We start from the raw sequence: 17,309 nt of genomic DNA on the forward strand, positions 1-17,309 counted from the left end.
ACATCTGGTTTACCTTTGGCCAGTATTGAATCTCTTCAATAGCATCATGCCCTGAGGAAATACTTGTCCTGCATCTGCCAAAGCAGCATGGGGAAATGGTAGCTGTAGGACCAGGTAGCACATTTTAGGTGAGAGTGCATTAGTTTCTGAGGCCAGTGGACAATCTGGGAAGGTAGATGAAACAAGATGTTCTTCAAAGAAAATAGAAACTTTCAGAAAAACCTGGGTGGTTGTACAGAGGTGTGTACCTTAACAGGGAGGCAGGAAGTGCAAAGGGCTGGTTTTTAGGTAGAGTAGACACTGCCAGAAATGCTGTGCTGCAGATGTTCCGATTGGCCAGCATTTGACATCTGTCACAATGCGGGGACAGTCAATGGCCAAAAGAGAATGTAAAATAGCACCAACTATTTTAAAGTTCTTTTCTTTTTATGCTTCCTCTACCCACCCTGACTAGAAGATGACTAACAGGGAAGGCTGGGGAGGTGTTGAAATAAAGATGTAAGACTAGACAGCCCTCCCCTTTATCTTCCTGAGACAAGGAGTCAAGGCCCAGCCAAGAACATTAGAAGCATTTTGATGGAATGACAAATGGAGGTTTTGATTTGGACTAGACTCTTTAACATGCCTGAATTATGACTGTTCTAATAACTCAGCAGAACTGGGAGTTAAGGGATTTAGCCAGGAATGAGGAGAAAAGTCTTCAGGGTATATGGTGAAAGATATAAAGATAAATAAAACTATTTGCTGTGTTTAACCACATTTGGATAATTCCGTAGAAAGGTTATATACTCTATGTTGCTCCATGGTATTTGGTCATAGGTTTATCTTGAGGTTGGCCATAAAGTACAGCACCGTGCAACTCACTACATCCTACTGGCTTCCCTATATGGACCCTGAATCGTAGTATCAATGATCTCTGTGAGTTTAGCTCAGAGACAAATTTCTTTCCTTGAACTAAAGGCTGTGCTTCAATCTAACTGTTAGACCCAACAGGGGCATACTTTACCACGCACTGTTTTCACTTGCTGATATACAGTAGTAGCCACAGGAAGACAACACTGAGTTTATCTTATTGTACCACACACGTTCTGTGTTGAACACAAACTCCTTAGACAGACAAGGTTGCCACCATATATCGAAATCCTTGAGTTCTCAGGATGCTGAGGCAGGAAGATCCTGACTTCCTGGCCAGCCTGAACAAGACCGTGTGTGTGTGTGTGTGTGTGTGTGTGTGAGAGAGAGAGAGAGAGAGAGAGAGAGAGAGAGAGATTGTGCCCCCTAGACCTCCAGCTATCTGCTCTCCTTGCTTCATCCCAAGAACAGTGACTCACGATTCACAGATGAATTTTCTCTCTGTTTCAGCTATAGAAAACACGGAGTTGAACTTATCTGCATGTTCCCCATCTGCCTGAACATTTCTTTTTTTTTTTTGGTTTTTCGAGACAGGGTTTCTCTGTATAGCCCTGGCTGTCCTAGAACTCACTTTGTAGACCAGGCTGGCCGCTGGCCTCGAACTCAGAAATCTGACTGCCTCTGCCTCCCAAGTGCTGGGATTGCCTGAGCATTTCTATACTAAGCCTCAGCTTCCATTTTGATTTTCTTCTTTGCCTCCACTACTGTTCCTCTTTCAGTTTTTTTTAAAACCTAGTCCTAGATTACCTTTGTAATACGCATTAAGAGGTGTTATAAAATATGCTTTTCCTATGAACCTATTAAAATATTGACTGTGTAGAATATCATGTACATCATTTTAGTCACAAGACATGAATCTGCACATTCAGAACGCAGTAAATGCCCACTAGTATGCTAAGTTATGTTCTTAGGAAACAGCACCATGTGGCATAACTCACCTACCCCAGTAGTGTGATCTCCCTTGGGTCCTGTGTAGGAGGTGGGCGTTTCTCCCCTTCCCCTGTGCCAGCTGCTTCGGTTCCTTTTCTCCTGTGTAAACGCACATTCATCTTGATCAAAAGTGCATTCTCCAGGTGGAGGTGGAAGTCTTGCTGCAAGGAAACAGCAGGCGTTGCAATTACTGAGACAGTCGATGAATATGTAATGCTCTCACGGCTCCTAGCAGCCTGCTTTGCATGTCTGAGAGGTGCCTGGCCATATGTCAAGCCTATGGAGAGGCAGACCCACCCCCACAGGTGGGCTACCCAGCCTGACCTCCAGTGACTCTATGCTTCATGGGTTCTATCAGTGGTACAGAATCAAAGATCTAGATCTGAAATATTGGATTACTTTGAGCAAGACACTTCCCTCACTCGGGAATTCGAGTGGAATTACAGAACTCTGAAAACTGTAGATACCCTGCCTCTATGAAAATAAAATTAAAAAAAAAATTAAAGAGTTGTATAATGTAAGAGCTTTCTTCAAAAATCCCGGGTGAATGAAGGATATTCTCAGATCAGCTCGATGTCTCCTCTGGAGGAGGAGCAGAACTGTGCAGCTCAGGTGATGTCTTTTTTCTGTGCCTCAGTGTTCATACTTGTATGTGGGGATATTGATGGCATCCACTTCATAGGATTGCGAGGATTAAATAAGACAATGCGTGTGAAGAATTTAGGATACATAATAATACAATTATTATTAGTAAAAAAAATATTAAGAACTGTTATTTTGTTAACAAAAGTCTCTTTCCACTCCCAGACATGATTGTGTTTTATATTGAGGATAAAACCAGGGCTCGGCACACCCTAGGCAAGCAGTACAACCCAGTCAATATTTGTCTTTGAATGGCATCTTTACTAACAGCAGTCGTTATTACCACCAGAGTAATGCTGTCTCTCAACTCAGCAGTGATTTTCTCCTTTGTCTCAACTTTGTTATGCCTCCCTACATCCATATTCTTAGTAAAAATTTAAAGATCATTTTTTTTGTTTGTTTCTCTTGTATTCAATTTTCTATACAGTGCTAGTTACTGGGGCCTCATTCCCTGTTCTGTGCCTTGAATGTAGATATTCTTATTGTTACTGTCCTTCAAAGGCTCAGAAAACAAGGAGTCTTCCTTAATTTGATTTTAGTTCTGTGGGAGAGTAAATATAGAGCCAGTGTAAGCTATGTATGCCACTGAGCTAGGCCACCAATCCAAACAGTTGTTTTCAGCTGTTCTCCAGTATCAGACAGGTGCCGTACATTGACTGCTTGTTTAAGAGATGCCTACAGAGGATCTCTGAGGCATCTGCCACTCACGTGTTGCCCACCATGGCTAGTATGCTCCTGTCTCACCTCACCATCAGCACTTAGTCTGAAGTAAGATAAAAATAAAGGGGAAACTATGGAGAAATGGCTTAGAGGAACTTAATTCTGGAGTCTGGTAAAAATCTCAAGCCAGCCAAGAGTGGAGGATTTTGACAAGTCTAGAACTATTTTAAAATAATAATGCAGAACTATTTTCAAATAATAATGCTCAAATAGCAGCGAGCCTTGCTTATGACTTGTATATGACTTTAATGTTTAACCTTACTCCATTACCAGATGCAAATATGTTGTGTTCTGAAAACCTCACACATTAGATTATGAACTTAGTCTGCAGGTAGAATATGTCTTAATTCCCCTGTGACTAATATAGGAAGGGATACCTCAGCCCTGTGATCTATGGTTTTGTCTTTTTAACAGCCTTTAAATTTATCAGTGCACACCAGAAACCGCCCTATGATCTCTTTTACCAAAAACGGAAAAGTTTTAGAAAAGCTTTGAATAATGTCACTCCAAAAGCCACTGAAAAAAATATGTCTATGACCATGGAGACTCTCTCTTGAGGCTCCACAGCCATGTCTTGTGTGTTTACTGTCCGTTTTCTAAGTACCTTGGGTTGACACCAGAACTTAAATCTATGTTAACACCTTTTCTCAATAACTTCCAACTCTGATCCTGATTCATTCAGAAAACTTTTTTTCTGAGGTAGAAAGGCTGAGTTGAGGTCTTTGAAAGAAAGAACTGCTCCACCATTATCCCAAAGCTCAAGGATCATTGTGGAAGCACAGGTGCAGAGTGTAAGAGCCAGAGGCTGTAGAAGACTGACAGCGAACATCTGGACACAGTTGGGCAGCTGCACATATGAACTCACAGCAGCTGTGGCAGCATGCACTAATCTATACAAGGCCAAGCTAGACCAAATCCTAGCATGGAGTAGGGGTGTTGGGCACACAATCCTACCCCTCACAGTTGACAGCTAATATAGCTAATGGAAAAGAAAGGATCAGAGTATCTAAGAGTTCCTCATAAGTTGACCATGTTTCAGTGGAAGGACACACATCCAAGAATATTTTAGGTGGCACAAATTGGTCTTGAATGATTAAGGGAAAAAACCCTACAAGGTTGCGTGAATAGGGAAAGAGAGTAGTTCTGGGAGGAGTTGCGGAGGTAAATACGGTCAAAGCAATGTTGTATAGAATGCTCAAGAATCTAAATAAAACAGAAATTATCGCTAGGCTGGTGTAAGCAGCAGCACAAGGCTGTGTCCTCTGCTGCAGGTTTTGTTTTACTGTCATTTAGAAGATATCATCTTTATTAAACATTTAATAGTGTACATCTCAGAGGCATTTGTAAAATAACAATGCTATCAGTATGACTTGGAAATGTGTATTCTCTAAATGAACAATGCTAACTATAATGTTAGTTAAGCTAAAGGACACTTGTTTTTCAAGTACTATTTGGAGACAGTTCGTGAGCACCATCCCCAGCATTCAGGGAGGTATTGCTTTCCTTACAATAAAGGTAAAACTTTCCTACAATCAGGGAAAGCCGTACATACGAAGCCGTACAGAACACTAGAGCCTTTATTTCCAACTTGTAGACTCTACTACAAAATTCTCTGGAGAAGCCTGTCTGTCAAGAAAAGTAAAGGAAAGAATAGCGTAGGTCAAATGTATGAGGTTCCTAGAGGACCTGGAAGTGTCTGTCACAGGGTAGAAAGACTCACAATTGAAATGACTAATAGTCAGTCTTCTTACCTGGAGACCGGCAGTTTCCTAGTTGTATGGTAATGTCATCCAGGGCTACCAGGCCACAGTCCCAAAAGCTTTTGCACAGGCTCATAAAAACCACCTGTAATTCATAAAAATTAAGCTATGAATGTTGTTAGCTGAAAACGGAAACCCTTTCAGCCTGGCATTTACTCAGCGAAACATCGCTGCACAAGCAATTAGAAACACCCTCTCCTTGCCCATGTGCGGGGCAGGATACAGTGGTGCGAAGAGTGGTTCCTGTTGGGATATGACCTTGGAGCTGCATTCTTCTAAGCAGAGTGGACTTTATAATAATCTACCATGTGTATGAATATAAAAACTGCAAGTGGTCCTCAAAGATTGGCATCCAATCTGAGGAAAACAAGCAATTAGCTGGGTGACAGGGATGAAGCCTGTTAGGTTCTAAGTATCTTCCCTTGATAATTCCAAAGTGGCTGTTATTTTCCAAGCATCTTTCAAATGTCTCTAGAACAAACATTATTGGTTGTTTTTGTAACCAATGTCTAGTGATGCGCTTCATTTACATTATGAACAAAGTTCCATTGGCCACCCATCCAGAGACTCATGTTCTATTTCCAAGTCAAAGACCCACTCGTGTCCCGGTTGGTGTCATGAATAAAAGCATTGACGTGGTTATTTTATCAGTCCCAGTAGTTTTATTGTTGTATGTGAAGGAAAAACAAATTCATAATAATGTATTCATTATTAAATTAATGGGGGGGGGGAAGAGGGCTTGATTTCTTATAATTAGTCTAGGCTATATGGCCCATGTCCCATCTTACCACTATAAATCTTCATTCACGTGAAGAAGACAAAGGATGACAGAACAGAAGTAAAAATTCTACTTATGATTAATGAGAAAACTTGACTTTCTAGGTTCTGCTATTCTAAATGTTGCGACTTAATTTTATTTATGTGTGCTACTAGTAAGGTCCTTTTGCTCACGATGATCAGATTTATTAGAATACAGAATTTATTTTAAGAGAGAAATCTTAGACCATGAGGCCATTTATCGCTATGCAAACTATAAAATGTCCTAAGCCAATCTCCCCAGAGGAAGCTCTAATTGCCTGATGAGTGAATGTTTCCTGGCTTCGTGTTCATATCCTCATATAAATGGAATAGCTAAGAGATATAAATGTTTATCTCTGTGGAACTACACAGGACAAACAAATAGGGTAGCTTTTATGGTTCTTTTTTTAAAGCTTCTGTTAATCTTTCATCTTTAGAGATTATAGAGGTTATATAAATAATATGTAAAATATTTTGCTTTCTAGGTTCATGCCTTGGAACTTATTCTGCATCTGGAAAGCAAAGATCTCTGTCATCAGTCCTGGCTAGTATCACATTCTTTTTAGCATCTTTATTGTTATATGAGAAGGAATGCATTGAAATGTCTCATGATTTATCAAATTAATTGTGCTACACAGAGGGAGAAAAACATGGTTTCTTTCCTTTTGTCAGCTTTAATGTCCGTTTTTCACAAGTACACTGGGGGAGTACTTTTGCACAACGAATTTGAAGTAGTAAAAGGGCCCACCTTCTCAATCTCTCCCTGTAGAAAACTCAAACATTTTGCATGGCAATGCATTCTAAAGTTGAGAAATATTAGCATGCTTTTATATGTTTACTATAGCACTATTTCATAATGACATTAAACCAAAGAAGCACGCGAGGCATGCAACAGAAGAGATAGCCGGAGTTTTCAAAGAGAAAGAAATAAACTAGAATACAACAGTCTGAGAAATAGGCGGCCATTAAACCTGAGTGTTGAGAACATTACTCAGCGCTTCAGATACAGATATACAATGCTAAGTTTAAAAAGCTGATTAAAAGGGAAAACAATCCCCAAGTCATCTAAAATAATAGAAAAAAAAAACCTAGAAAATTTACCAGCTATATAATTATTTTGTTAGGCTCATAAAATTATGGCTAGTTCAGAGTTTCCTCCTATGTTTTATAATTTGCTATTAGTTATGGTTAAAAAAAAAGGAATCAGGATATCTCTATCTAAAATCATCATCATCATAATATTCGGTTTGTGATGTAGCTCAATGGCAGAGTGCTTGCCTAGCACGCGCAGGAGTTTGGGTTCAATTCTCAGCCCGAGGTAGAGATCAGAGTAGAAAGATGAGTTAATATTTACTCTACACTCGTGTCATTGATTATGGCAGCCCATAGGCACAAAGTCTGTTCAAATTAAAGTTATTCAGTCTCATTAGCGACTTGTCAAAGTAGTCAATGCTGTAGCCACATGCAGCCAAGTGCCTAACTGACTTGACCCAACAGCTATGCATCTCCTCATTGCAAAAGGTAACACTGAATGGACATCTTGGCTTTTTTTTTTTTTTTTTTTTTTTTTGCCATACCAAATAACATACATGGCTCCTTTTCTGCCAAGTATGTTGAGAAAAATGCTAAAGGAATTTTGCACAATACCAGGCTGTCTTTACTTCAAAGTTTCCCAGTAATACTAGTCAGCCCACGTGTCCTGTCTGACCAAAGACTTCTCCCAATCCATCATCGACTCACTAGATTCAAGCTAAGACCCTAAACCATAGACTTGTTCGGCACTTCTCTGTCAGTGTTCCGGGAAATAAAAGAAATATACCGAGATCATCGTGTTCAGTCTAGCAGCTGACTCTCTCTGTCTAAGCATTGGTAACACTAGACACTGTGGTTCCTGAAGGCAATTTGGCATGGAGAAGTGATTTTCAGGTCGTGGGTGACAGAAGGAGTTGCTGATGTACCCTGTGTTGACTTTGTCTAGGATCAAACAAAGGATAACCTGCTGTTTGCTCCAAGAACTCTCTCCACGGGTACTAGTGCACCCATGCTTCTTACGGTGCTATTTACAATAACCAAATTTATAGATTCAGCCTAGGTGTCCAAATCATAATGGACAAAGAATATATACACAATGGAGTTTTATTTAGCTATACAGAGGAATATAATTGTGACATTTTCTGAAAAATCCATGAAACTGGAGACCATCTTGTTAAGCCAAATAGGTCAGATTCAGAAAGATAAACACCACATATTTCCTCATATATACAAATTTTAGATATATCTGTGAGCCATGAAAATAAAACGAAGGTGACTTAGAAAGAGGAAGGGAGCCAGTAGGAATGAGGAAAGAGGATAATGGGGGTTCATCATTAAAGTACATTTTATATACAAATAAAATATCTCAACCCATTATTTTGTACAATGAATATCCACTGAAAACCACTTCCACATGGGTTGAGATGAGGCTATGTCAGAGGATCAGTCATAATCTAAGTTCATGAGGGAGTTAATCTCTTATATAGAGACTTAAAGCCACAATGTTTACATCAGTTTCAGTACTATTTCATCATCTCTAGAAAGTGGGAAATAAACCTTAGCCCACTGTACATTCGGAATTATGACTAGTTATATTCATTAAATGTGTGTGCTGCAATGTCTGAAGGTTTTGACTCTTGGGTACCAATGATGCTTGAGAATTTTGTTTTTCTGGAAAATATTCACCATTGAAGAGACCTCTCTAGACTAGCTTTGAAAATGAATACGCAGAAAATGGAGAAACACATAAATATTCTTGCAAATAGTATAGTTAAGTAACAGCAGATAACACTATTTAACTTAGTCTACATTGTGTTAAGAAAAAAAATCACACATATTCTTTTCTTCACAAAAGTGCTATTGATATTTTAAAGCCAGACGACTCTGCATTCTTACAGTTATGTGCCCACTAGATGCTGGCATGGACCCCAAATCCAGACAAAATGCACCCACTGGTACCAGCACACCTTTAATCTCAGCACTTGGGAAGCAGAGGCAGGTGGATTTCTGAGTCCGAGGCCAGCCTGGTCTACAGAGTGAGTTCCAGGACAGCCAGGGTTACACTGAGAAGCCGTGAAAACAAAAGATAAAGGAACAAGGCAAGGCAAATGATGAATATTTAAACCAATAATCATACCCTAGATTTTCAGGGCTGCTTATTTTTACATTCCTTTTTGTTATGTGTATATGTATATATGGTATGCATGCATGTATATAAAATATGGTCTGTGTATGTATGTACATGTGTGTGCGTGAAGGCTGGAAGTTATTGTTGGATGACAGGGTCTCTTGCTGAACCTAGAACTTGATGATCCTGGTTATTTTATATATATATACACACTATTTATGCCCCAGGGATTCCCCAGTCTCTGCCTCTGCAGTGCTGGGATTACAGGTGGCAACCACACCTTCCTGGCATTTTCGGGGCTCTTGGAGGCAAGCTATTGATCCACTTTTAGGGCTTTGTTGTTGCAAGTACTCGTGCCCCAAAACTGTAACAGTCAGAGGGTAATAGAATTACCTCTACATTTTCATCTTTTTCTTGATTTAAAAAATAATGTTCTACTTTCTAGGAGCAAGATACTAATGGCAAGCAGAGGAACTTAGGAGGAAGCTGGGCAAGCAAGGCATGTGGCTGATTTTGAAGGGGAGGGTGAAGAAAGGGTTAGTGTGGAAATACAATCATGGTTGTGTTAGGCCAAGGGCCAGGACAGTCTTGATAATTCTTGGTTATAGCACTGGGGTGGGCTTAGGAGGTAGGGGTGGGAGTAGAGAAACAGTTTTATCATGAATTCATTTTTGTCAAATCACATCTCGTTGTTTTAAAACAAAAAGTGCCAGTTTCCACTTTAGAGGTGTTAAGTATAAACACTAGCTTGCACAATGAATAGGGTTTATAAGGAGAAGGAGATCAGGTCTCATAAGAGCTGTGGAATATAATAAAACAAGGCCTTTGCTGAACCATCAACAGGTATTGTCTGTATGAAAGAACCAGCCTGGCCCAACTGCATGGTTTCTCAGTGATGTCCAAAGGCATTTCCATGACATGTTTGACAGATACCGCAGGCAGAGTTGTTGAGTGGTGGGGCAAACCAACACTGACCTTACCAATCCCAAACTCCATGTAGCCCTATAATTAGGATGTGCAGGAAAACTTCTATAAATGAGCTTCAGACAAAACATTCCAATCCTTTGCCATCAAGTGAGCCCAGTTATCTCCTGTTACAACTAATGGGCCTCAACCTCAGATCCCCGGTTAAACTGTACGTTCCTACTGATGATGCTAAAATCCCTTGAAATCACTTGCACAGATATAGTTGGGTGTGGTGACTACAGAGCTGGTGGAATTACTCACAAAGTCACTATGATCTACTTGGAGGAACTCTGTAGTCCTTTATTAAGATGCTGTGGACACCAGAGTCGGATGGACTGCCTAACGTCATTGTTCCCATGTAAATGATTGGCAGTGAGTGACTAAATCTTAAAACAAGAAAAGTTCAAAGCAAAGAACACCAATTTCAAAATTAAGATACGTGGCAGAAATGATGTAATTTTCACTGAAGTCAGAGGACAAACTCCATGAAGAGGTATCTGAAAGAGTGTGAGATGTAAACATTCTTAGACCTGGTTATATTTTAGAAAACTATGGCTAAACCCTAACAGCACGCCTCTTGCAGATTCTATATTTGGTTTTTATGTCCCACAAACCACAGACAGACCATGTGTTTTTAAACATGTCCTTTGCTGACCAATGCTTTCTTTTTAAAAGACCCTAAAAGACCCATCTGTTTGGTTTTCTTCTCTTTGAAAATACTCATGTGATTTAATTCAACTTTTAGCTCTGACAAGCAGAGTCTTTGCTCACACAGGTTCAATTCTGAGGTCGAGGGCATGCTGGGATAGAACACAGGCTGCAGCCAATTTTTCCCATTGCTCTTTGGGTGGTGAACAGTCAAACCTCACAATTCATTGGTTTCGAAAATCTGCAATCATCTTTAGATCTTCCTGCCACTGGAAAGTGGGGGCTAGAGGGTGGGCATATGAAACCCAGGATCTATCAGTTTTAGAGGGAGACAAAGGCAGTTTCTGATACACATTCACACAGCAGCAACCTGCATACCCAAGCACAAAACACCAGACTCTTGCCAGGTTGGTGATAGAGAAAAGTACTCTACCCTGCCCATTCTTTCCTTCCTTCTATTAAGTATTGAAAAATCCCTGCCCTCAGAGCTCAAGGAACATCCTATCCCACCTCACTCCACCCCACACTCCACAGAAGAGGAAGCAGAAAGAAAGAGCCAAAGGGGATGGAGGATACCAAGAAAACAAGGCCCTCTAAATCTATTTGATCAAAGCTTCTATGGACGCACAGAGACTGAGGAAGTGTGCACAGGGCCTGTATTGTAATACACCAGGTTCTTTACATATGCATTATGGTATCTGGTTTAGTGGTTTTTTTTGTTTTTGTTATTTTTAAGATTTTATTTATTTGTTTTATGTATGTGAGTACACTGTAGCTGTTCAGATGGTTGTGAGCCTTCATGTGGTTGTTGGAGATTGAATTTTTAGGACCTCTGCTCGCTCTGGTCGGAGCTGCTCACTAGGGTCAACACTGCTCACTCAAGCCCAAAGATTTATTTATTTACTATACATAAGTACACTGTAGCTGACTTAAGATGCACCAGAAGAGGGTGTCAGATCTCATTGTGGGTGGTTGTGAGCCACCATGTGGTTGCTGGGATTTGAACTTAGAAACTTTGGAAGAGCAGTCAGTGCAGCCCTGGTTTAGTGTTTTTTATGGGATTCCTACGAGTGAGTGGGCCTCTGACTTGGATGCCTTCTCTTGGTCTCTTTTCCTTCTGTTGTTTGTTTTGTTCAATTCCAATGTGTTAGTTTCTATTTCATTCCATCCCATGCCATCCCATCCCATCCCATCCCATTCTATTCTATTCTATTTATATTAATTATTATCTCTTAGAAGCCTGCTTTTTTTTTCTAATGAGAGACAGAAAAGGGAGTGAATCCAGATGAAAGGAGAGGTGGGGAAGAGCTTGGAGGAGTAAAAGGAGAAAGAACTGTAATCAGGATATATCATGTGAGAAAAACAATCTATTTTTAATAAAAGGAAATAAAATAAAATCATGGTTCTGCAGGATTTGATCTTAGAACGTCCCAATTAAATAGCTCTGGACCTGACTTTATACCAGATGCTTCTGCCTTACATCTAAGAGTGTTCAGAGTTTGGGCTCCTAGAGTATACTGTTTGACAATCCCAACTGCTTTGGACTAAAGGACTTTTCTTGCCCCCTCTGAAGGAGGGTTAGAGGGATGTAGATAGACTAGGACAGGATAACAGGCTTCCTGAGGTAGCTGCTTATTGTTCCCAGGTAACATTGCAAGGGGAAAGATGGGAAGACCTGGGAGGTGGGCATTTAAACAGGACAAATAGTGGAAAGGTTGGACCCCAAGGCTCTTTAATGTACCAGAGCCAGCTTCCAGCTCTAGACTTCTCTCATCTAGAATTATACAGGGCTTACTTTCCCCATCTCTGCAGCTTGTTCTTCGGTCTTTCCTATTGGCTCAATTCTTTGTTGCTTCTAGGGAATGAATGCAGTGACCCTCTAGACAACTGGGGCCACCTCTATCATACATTTGTCTCCGGGTCCTTCCAAAAAAAAGTCCACAGAGACTAGAATTTATCTTCTCGAAGGGAAATGATAAAATCTAGAATCCCATTTCCTCCCAAATCCCATCATAAAACACAAAAACATTGCCTGCCTTTCCGCTTTAGATAGCCACAAAGAATTTCTCTGGCTAAACTTGTCTGATAGCAGGTTATATACCCATACTGCAGAAGGGGTCCTGACTACACTCAGGAGGAAAATCTATTCCAATGGAGGAACCTGCAAGTGACTGGTCAAGCTTCGTTCTCTTTCTGAACCCTATCTGTTGTCATTACAGTGCATCCTTTCTACCCAATAGTTCATACAGCAGACCATGCAACATGGAATACACATTCCTAGATCCCTGAGTCTTGTCTGTTTTCCTTCCTTCCTTCCTTCCTTGCTTCCTTCCTTCCTCCCTCCCTCCCTCCCTCCCTCCCTCCCTCCCTCCCTCCCTCCCTCCCCTTTCTGTCTCTCCCTTCCTTCCTTCCTTCCTTCCTTCCTTCCTTCCTTCCTTCCTTCCTTCCTCCCTCCCTCCCTCCCTCCCTCCCTCCCTCCCTCCCCCTTCTGTCTCTCTCTTCCTTCCTTCCTTCCTTCCTTCCTTCCTTCCTTCCTTCCTTCCTTCCTTCTTGATTGTATTTATTTTATGTATACGAGAACACCATAGCTGTCTTCAGACACACCAGGAGAAGGCATGGGATCACATTACAGGTGGTTGTGAGCCACCATGTGGTTGCTGTGGTTTGAACTCAGGACCCCTGGAAGAGCACTCAGTGCTCTTAACCACTGAGCCATCTCTTCAGCCCGAGTCTTCATCTCTTAAAATCTCCATGTCAACTTGGATTGGGGTCTACTTTTGTTGTGCCATTCTCTTGCTGACCTGATGTTTGTAACAGGAGGCTGTCGCGACCTTTAGGTGGGGAGGGGACGTACAGCAACATGCTTCCATGCTTGCCCAGCCACTGAGCACTAGAGCGCAATGATGACTGATATAGAACTGGCTGACAGACACCCAGCAGTAAGCCCTTCGAGCGTCATAGCAGCTCCTCCTCACCCGTGATGCTCTTCTCTCCCTTCCTTGGTGCTGCTGCTTTCCCACTCCATCTTCCCCACTAAAACTTTAGCAAGGAATTTCCAAATCCCTGATCTGTCCTAGAACCTCATCTTCATTTCCGCCTTGCTGTTAACAAACATTCACTGGCAGCTTCCCCTTCTACCTACTGCAAACCTATTCTCTCCCAGAGATTGTGTCAGCATCAGAAATAAAAATTGTGAGATTCAGCTCCCTAATCTCCAGAAGTTCATGGCCTTGTCTAAGCAGACAGACAACTAAGTCCGTAGTTCTAGTAAGTGGGTTACATGGTATTACAATGTACAGCAGTAATGGGAGCTACACAATGTTAAGGCTCCAGGTCACCTGCTTTGAGGGAGTCATTCCTTTAAATACAGTGAAACAGGACTCTTTAGTGGGACAATAGCAAGAGTTTCTAATATGTTACCTATTCCTCCAAACAAACTCATCTACCACAGAACGCTTGTTCATTGGAACAGATCTAATGTGTTGTACTTCATGGTGCATGGCCAAGAAGGGCTGACACACAGTTTAACTTTTGTTTTGGTCTTTTAACCTAGTAGGGAAAAGTATTTATATTTGGTTGGATGGGGGCGTTCTCTTAAATGAGTGTAGCTTTTTCTTTCTTTCTTTCTTTCTTTCTTTCTTTCTTTCTTTCTTTCTCTCTTTCTTTCTTTGAAGCATAAAGGAAAAATGTCCTTATTTATCTAACTTAAATTTCTTACCTCTTAAGTATTCACATGAATATATCTTATAGTACATGTGAAATATGACAACATGTGAGTTATGCAAAGTAGACTATCTTAAAGAGCATGTCAAATAGCAAAGGACTTAACAGTTTTGGAAATGCTATTCAATACTTCCTTTTTATGATTTATTGATCTGGGCAAAGTATAAATGCCTGGAAACAAAAGATTATGCAGTATTTCCCCAATGATAACAATTAACTTTCGCACCATGAATGAAGTAGCCCGTGCAGCCTAAGCTAATGCCATAGAAAGGAGAAGCCCCTACAGTAACCGCAGTCCTCTGGTCCGACTCACATCATTGTCATAAAGGTGGTTTTCTCCACTGCAGGCTGGCCCAACCTTCTTCACAGGGGGATGGGTGGGCATAGACAATCTTGCACAGAAGACAGTATAGTCACTCTCACTTCTGCAGCACGATTTGCTCTCACATTTACATGGTATGTCAGGGAGTCACCTACTCCACTGTATATTCCGTTCATATGACATCCAAGAGCATCAGTAGATCATCACCCTGACTGTATGGAAGCCAAAGGCCTGGCCAGGTATGAAGTCCGGACAATCAATCAACTGAGAGAAGTCTGTTTGTGGCACATTTCGTGGAGGAGGGCCTGGAATTGGCCATTTTTCTGGTTCTATCTTTTTCCTCATTTTCTCATCCACAATTTCTACTTCTGTGCTATCTTTAAGTGCCTCCAAGATGAGATTAAGGTTTGTGGTGAGAGCCTGCACACGGTGAAAACCAGCAGTCAGGGAAGTGGGCAGGAACCTGCACGTAGCTTTCAATGTCTGAATTAGAATGGTTTGCTATGTTAACGATTGCTGAACTGATCATCCGCCCAGTCCTGGAAGACACAGACTGCCTTGCCATCCTCTCAGTTACTGACCACTTAATGCTTTCTGCTCAAATAAGTACTTAGTTAACAAAATACAGAGTCTGTCCCCAACCTCAGTGCTTATAATTAAATGTCTATTGAAGCATCTTTGCTAGAGGTCATAGGCAAGAAATTACTCAGGACCTAACCTCCACGGTACATGGACCAAACATCTGTAAAGTGTAGCATTTGAAGGCTGGAAGGCTAATGCTTAAGTGTCATCATTATGGAATATCTGATCTCATTCTGGTGTCTTTCCCACAGTTTTGCTTTGAATAAAAGCATCTGAGAGAAAACTGTTTCCCCTCTCTCTCCTTCCTTCCTTCTTTCTTTCTCTCCCTCTCTCCTTCCTTTCCTCTCTCCTTCCCTCCCTCCTTTCCTCCTCCCCCCTCCGGTGTGTCTGTGGTAAGTGTCTCTCTCCCTGTGTGTCTCTCTCCCTCCTTCCACCTCCCCCTGTGTCTCTCTCTTTGTGTGTCTCTATCCTTTGTTCTCTCCCTCCCTCCCTTCCTTTCTTCCTTTTTCCCCTTCTTTCTCCCTCTCTCTGGCAAGCACCCTTTCATTAACCTACAACTATACCCGCACAAATTGCTCTCTCACCCAGGTAACTCTACTTCTGTTTCCTTTGTTTGAGATAGAATCTTATTGTAATTACAAACTCCCAGTACTCCTTCTGCCTTAGCCACCCCCAAAAATGTTGGGATTATTGGTGTGTGTTACCACACATGTTCCCAAAATAATTCTTCCCACCTGCTCTGTTCTACAGAACACTGAGCTGGTAGAGACAGGGGACATAGAAGATATAGTTTCATCATTTATGAACCTTTGAAAATGTTTCTGAACACCCTCCCTTTTTTTTTTTTTTAACAAAAGAAGGGGCAGGAGAAATGACTCAACCAATAATGCACTTGCCATGCCAACCTGGGAACCTGAATTCATCTCAATACCAACATAAAAAAACCAGGCTTGGGGCAGGGGAGTAAGGTGGGAGGGTCCCAGGGCTTGACTGGCAGACAGTCTCACCAAATCAGTGAGCTCCAAGTTCAGTGAGAGGCTTTGTCTCAAAAACTAAGGTGGCAACCAAATGAGAAAGACTCCTGACCATTGACCTCTGGCTTGCTACACACACACACACCCCACATAAACACATTTCTGCACCTCACATGTGTACATACACATACATATGTACACATGCAAAATATTATTATAGGCTTGTGGTTGTTCACATCTTCCATTAATCGAAGAAGATCTAATATTGCTAAAAAAAAAAAAAAGATTTAACTCTGACCTCATTTTCAACACCTCACAGCAAAAAAAAAAAAAAAAAAATCAAGATATAGAATTATCTGTGCACTAAATAAATGTTGTGACCTAGAAAAACAGCCTTTGTTCTTTCTTCCTCTGTGTCTGTGTTGAGCTGAACTTAATAGTATTAATTACGTGCTAGCAGACAGACTACATACTTCACCCAATTTCATGTGATACACAGAACGACTTTATGCAGTAAGTGCTACCAGGTTCCCCTTTTACATGAGTGAAAAGTGAAGATTACACAGGTAACTGTCACATAACTACCTCGAGTATGAAGCCATGAGTGACAGAGGACCCAGAGCCAAGCACCATCGTGTGCTGCATCTCCCCTCTAACTCACTGCTCTTCGGTCTATGTGGTGAACCACCTTGCATTCTGATCCCCTCTAGGAGCTAAACTTATGTCTACAATATACCACTGGAGAATCAGTTTAATAAAGCCTTGGATTTACCTACTTAGCTAATCTGAGTGTTAGGGCTGGATTTTCCTTCCCATCCAACACTGTCATTTGACATCAAGAGAGGATTGGGTGGCACCTGCGCATTGCCTCCAGCATGTGTTCTGGAGTCTGAGTGAGTCCTGGCCCTGCCACTCTCAGCCCTGCCACTTCAAAGCCATGGCACTGAACAGTGTCCTTCACTTTTGTTTTTCTATAAGCAAGGTTTCTCTGTGTAGCCCTGGCTGTCCCGGAACTCACTCTGTAGACCAGGTTGGCCTCGAACTCAGAGATTCACTGGTTTCTGCCTCCTGAGTACTGGAATCACCACCTGGCTCAGTGTTCTTACTTCCCCCCCAAACTTTTCTGTTAAGTGTAATATTTTCCCTCCTTAGGGAAACTCACACAAGGTAGA

The 17,309-nt window shown here is 41.3% G+C and overlaps 1 protein-coding gene across 3 annotated transcripts in view; it reads right to left on the minus strand.

Moving 5' to 3' along the window:
• Mamdc2 (MAM domain containing 2) overlaps positions 1–17,309 on the minus strand; it is a 145,889-nt gene that overhangs the window by 26,427 nt on the left and 102,153 nt on the right. For 2 of the 3 annotated variants that reach the window (XR_003952820.1, XM_006527346.3), the window contains exons 10-11: positions 4,956–5,049; positions 1,855–2,003 (exon numbers count right to left, since the gene is read on the minus strand). Coding sequence is in view for 2 of the 3 variants with exons in the window: in XM_006527346.3 (XP_006527409.1) it covers positions 1,855–2,003; positions 4,956–5,049 (243 nt within the window). In the remaining variant the exon portion in view is untranslated. Of the gene's footprint in view, positions 1–1,850; positions 2,004–4,955; positions 5,050–17,309 lie in introns of all 3 variants that reach the window. The other variant, NM_174857.3, reaches the window with a different exon arrangement.

The sequence above is a fragment of the Mus musculus genome, chromosome 19 (genome assembly GCF_000001635.26).
Source record: "Mus musculus strain C57BL/6J chromosome 19, GRCm38.p6 C57BL/6J".
NCBI lineage: Eukaryota > Metazoa > Chordata > Mammalia > Rodentia > Muridae > Mus > Mus musculus.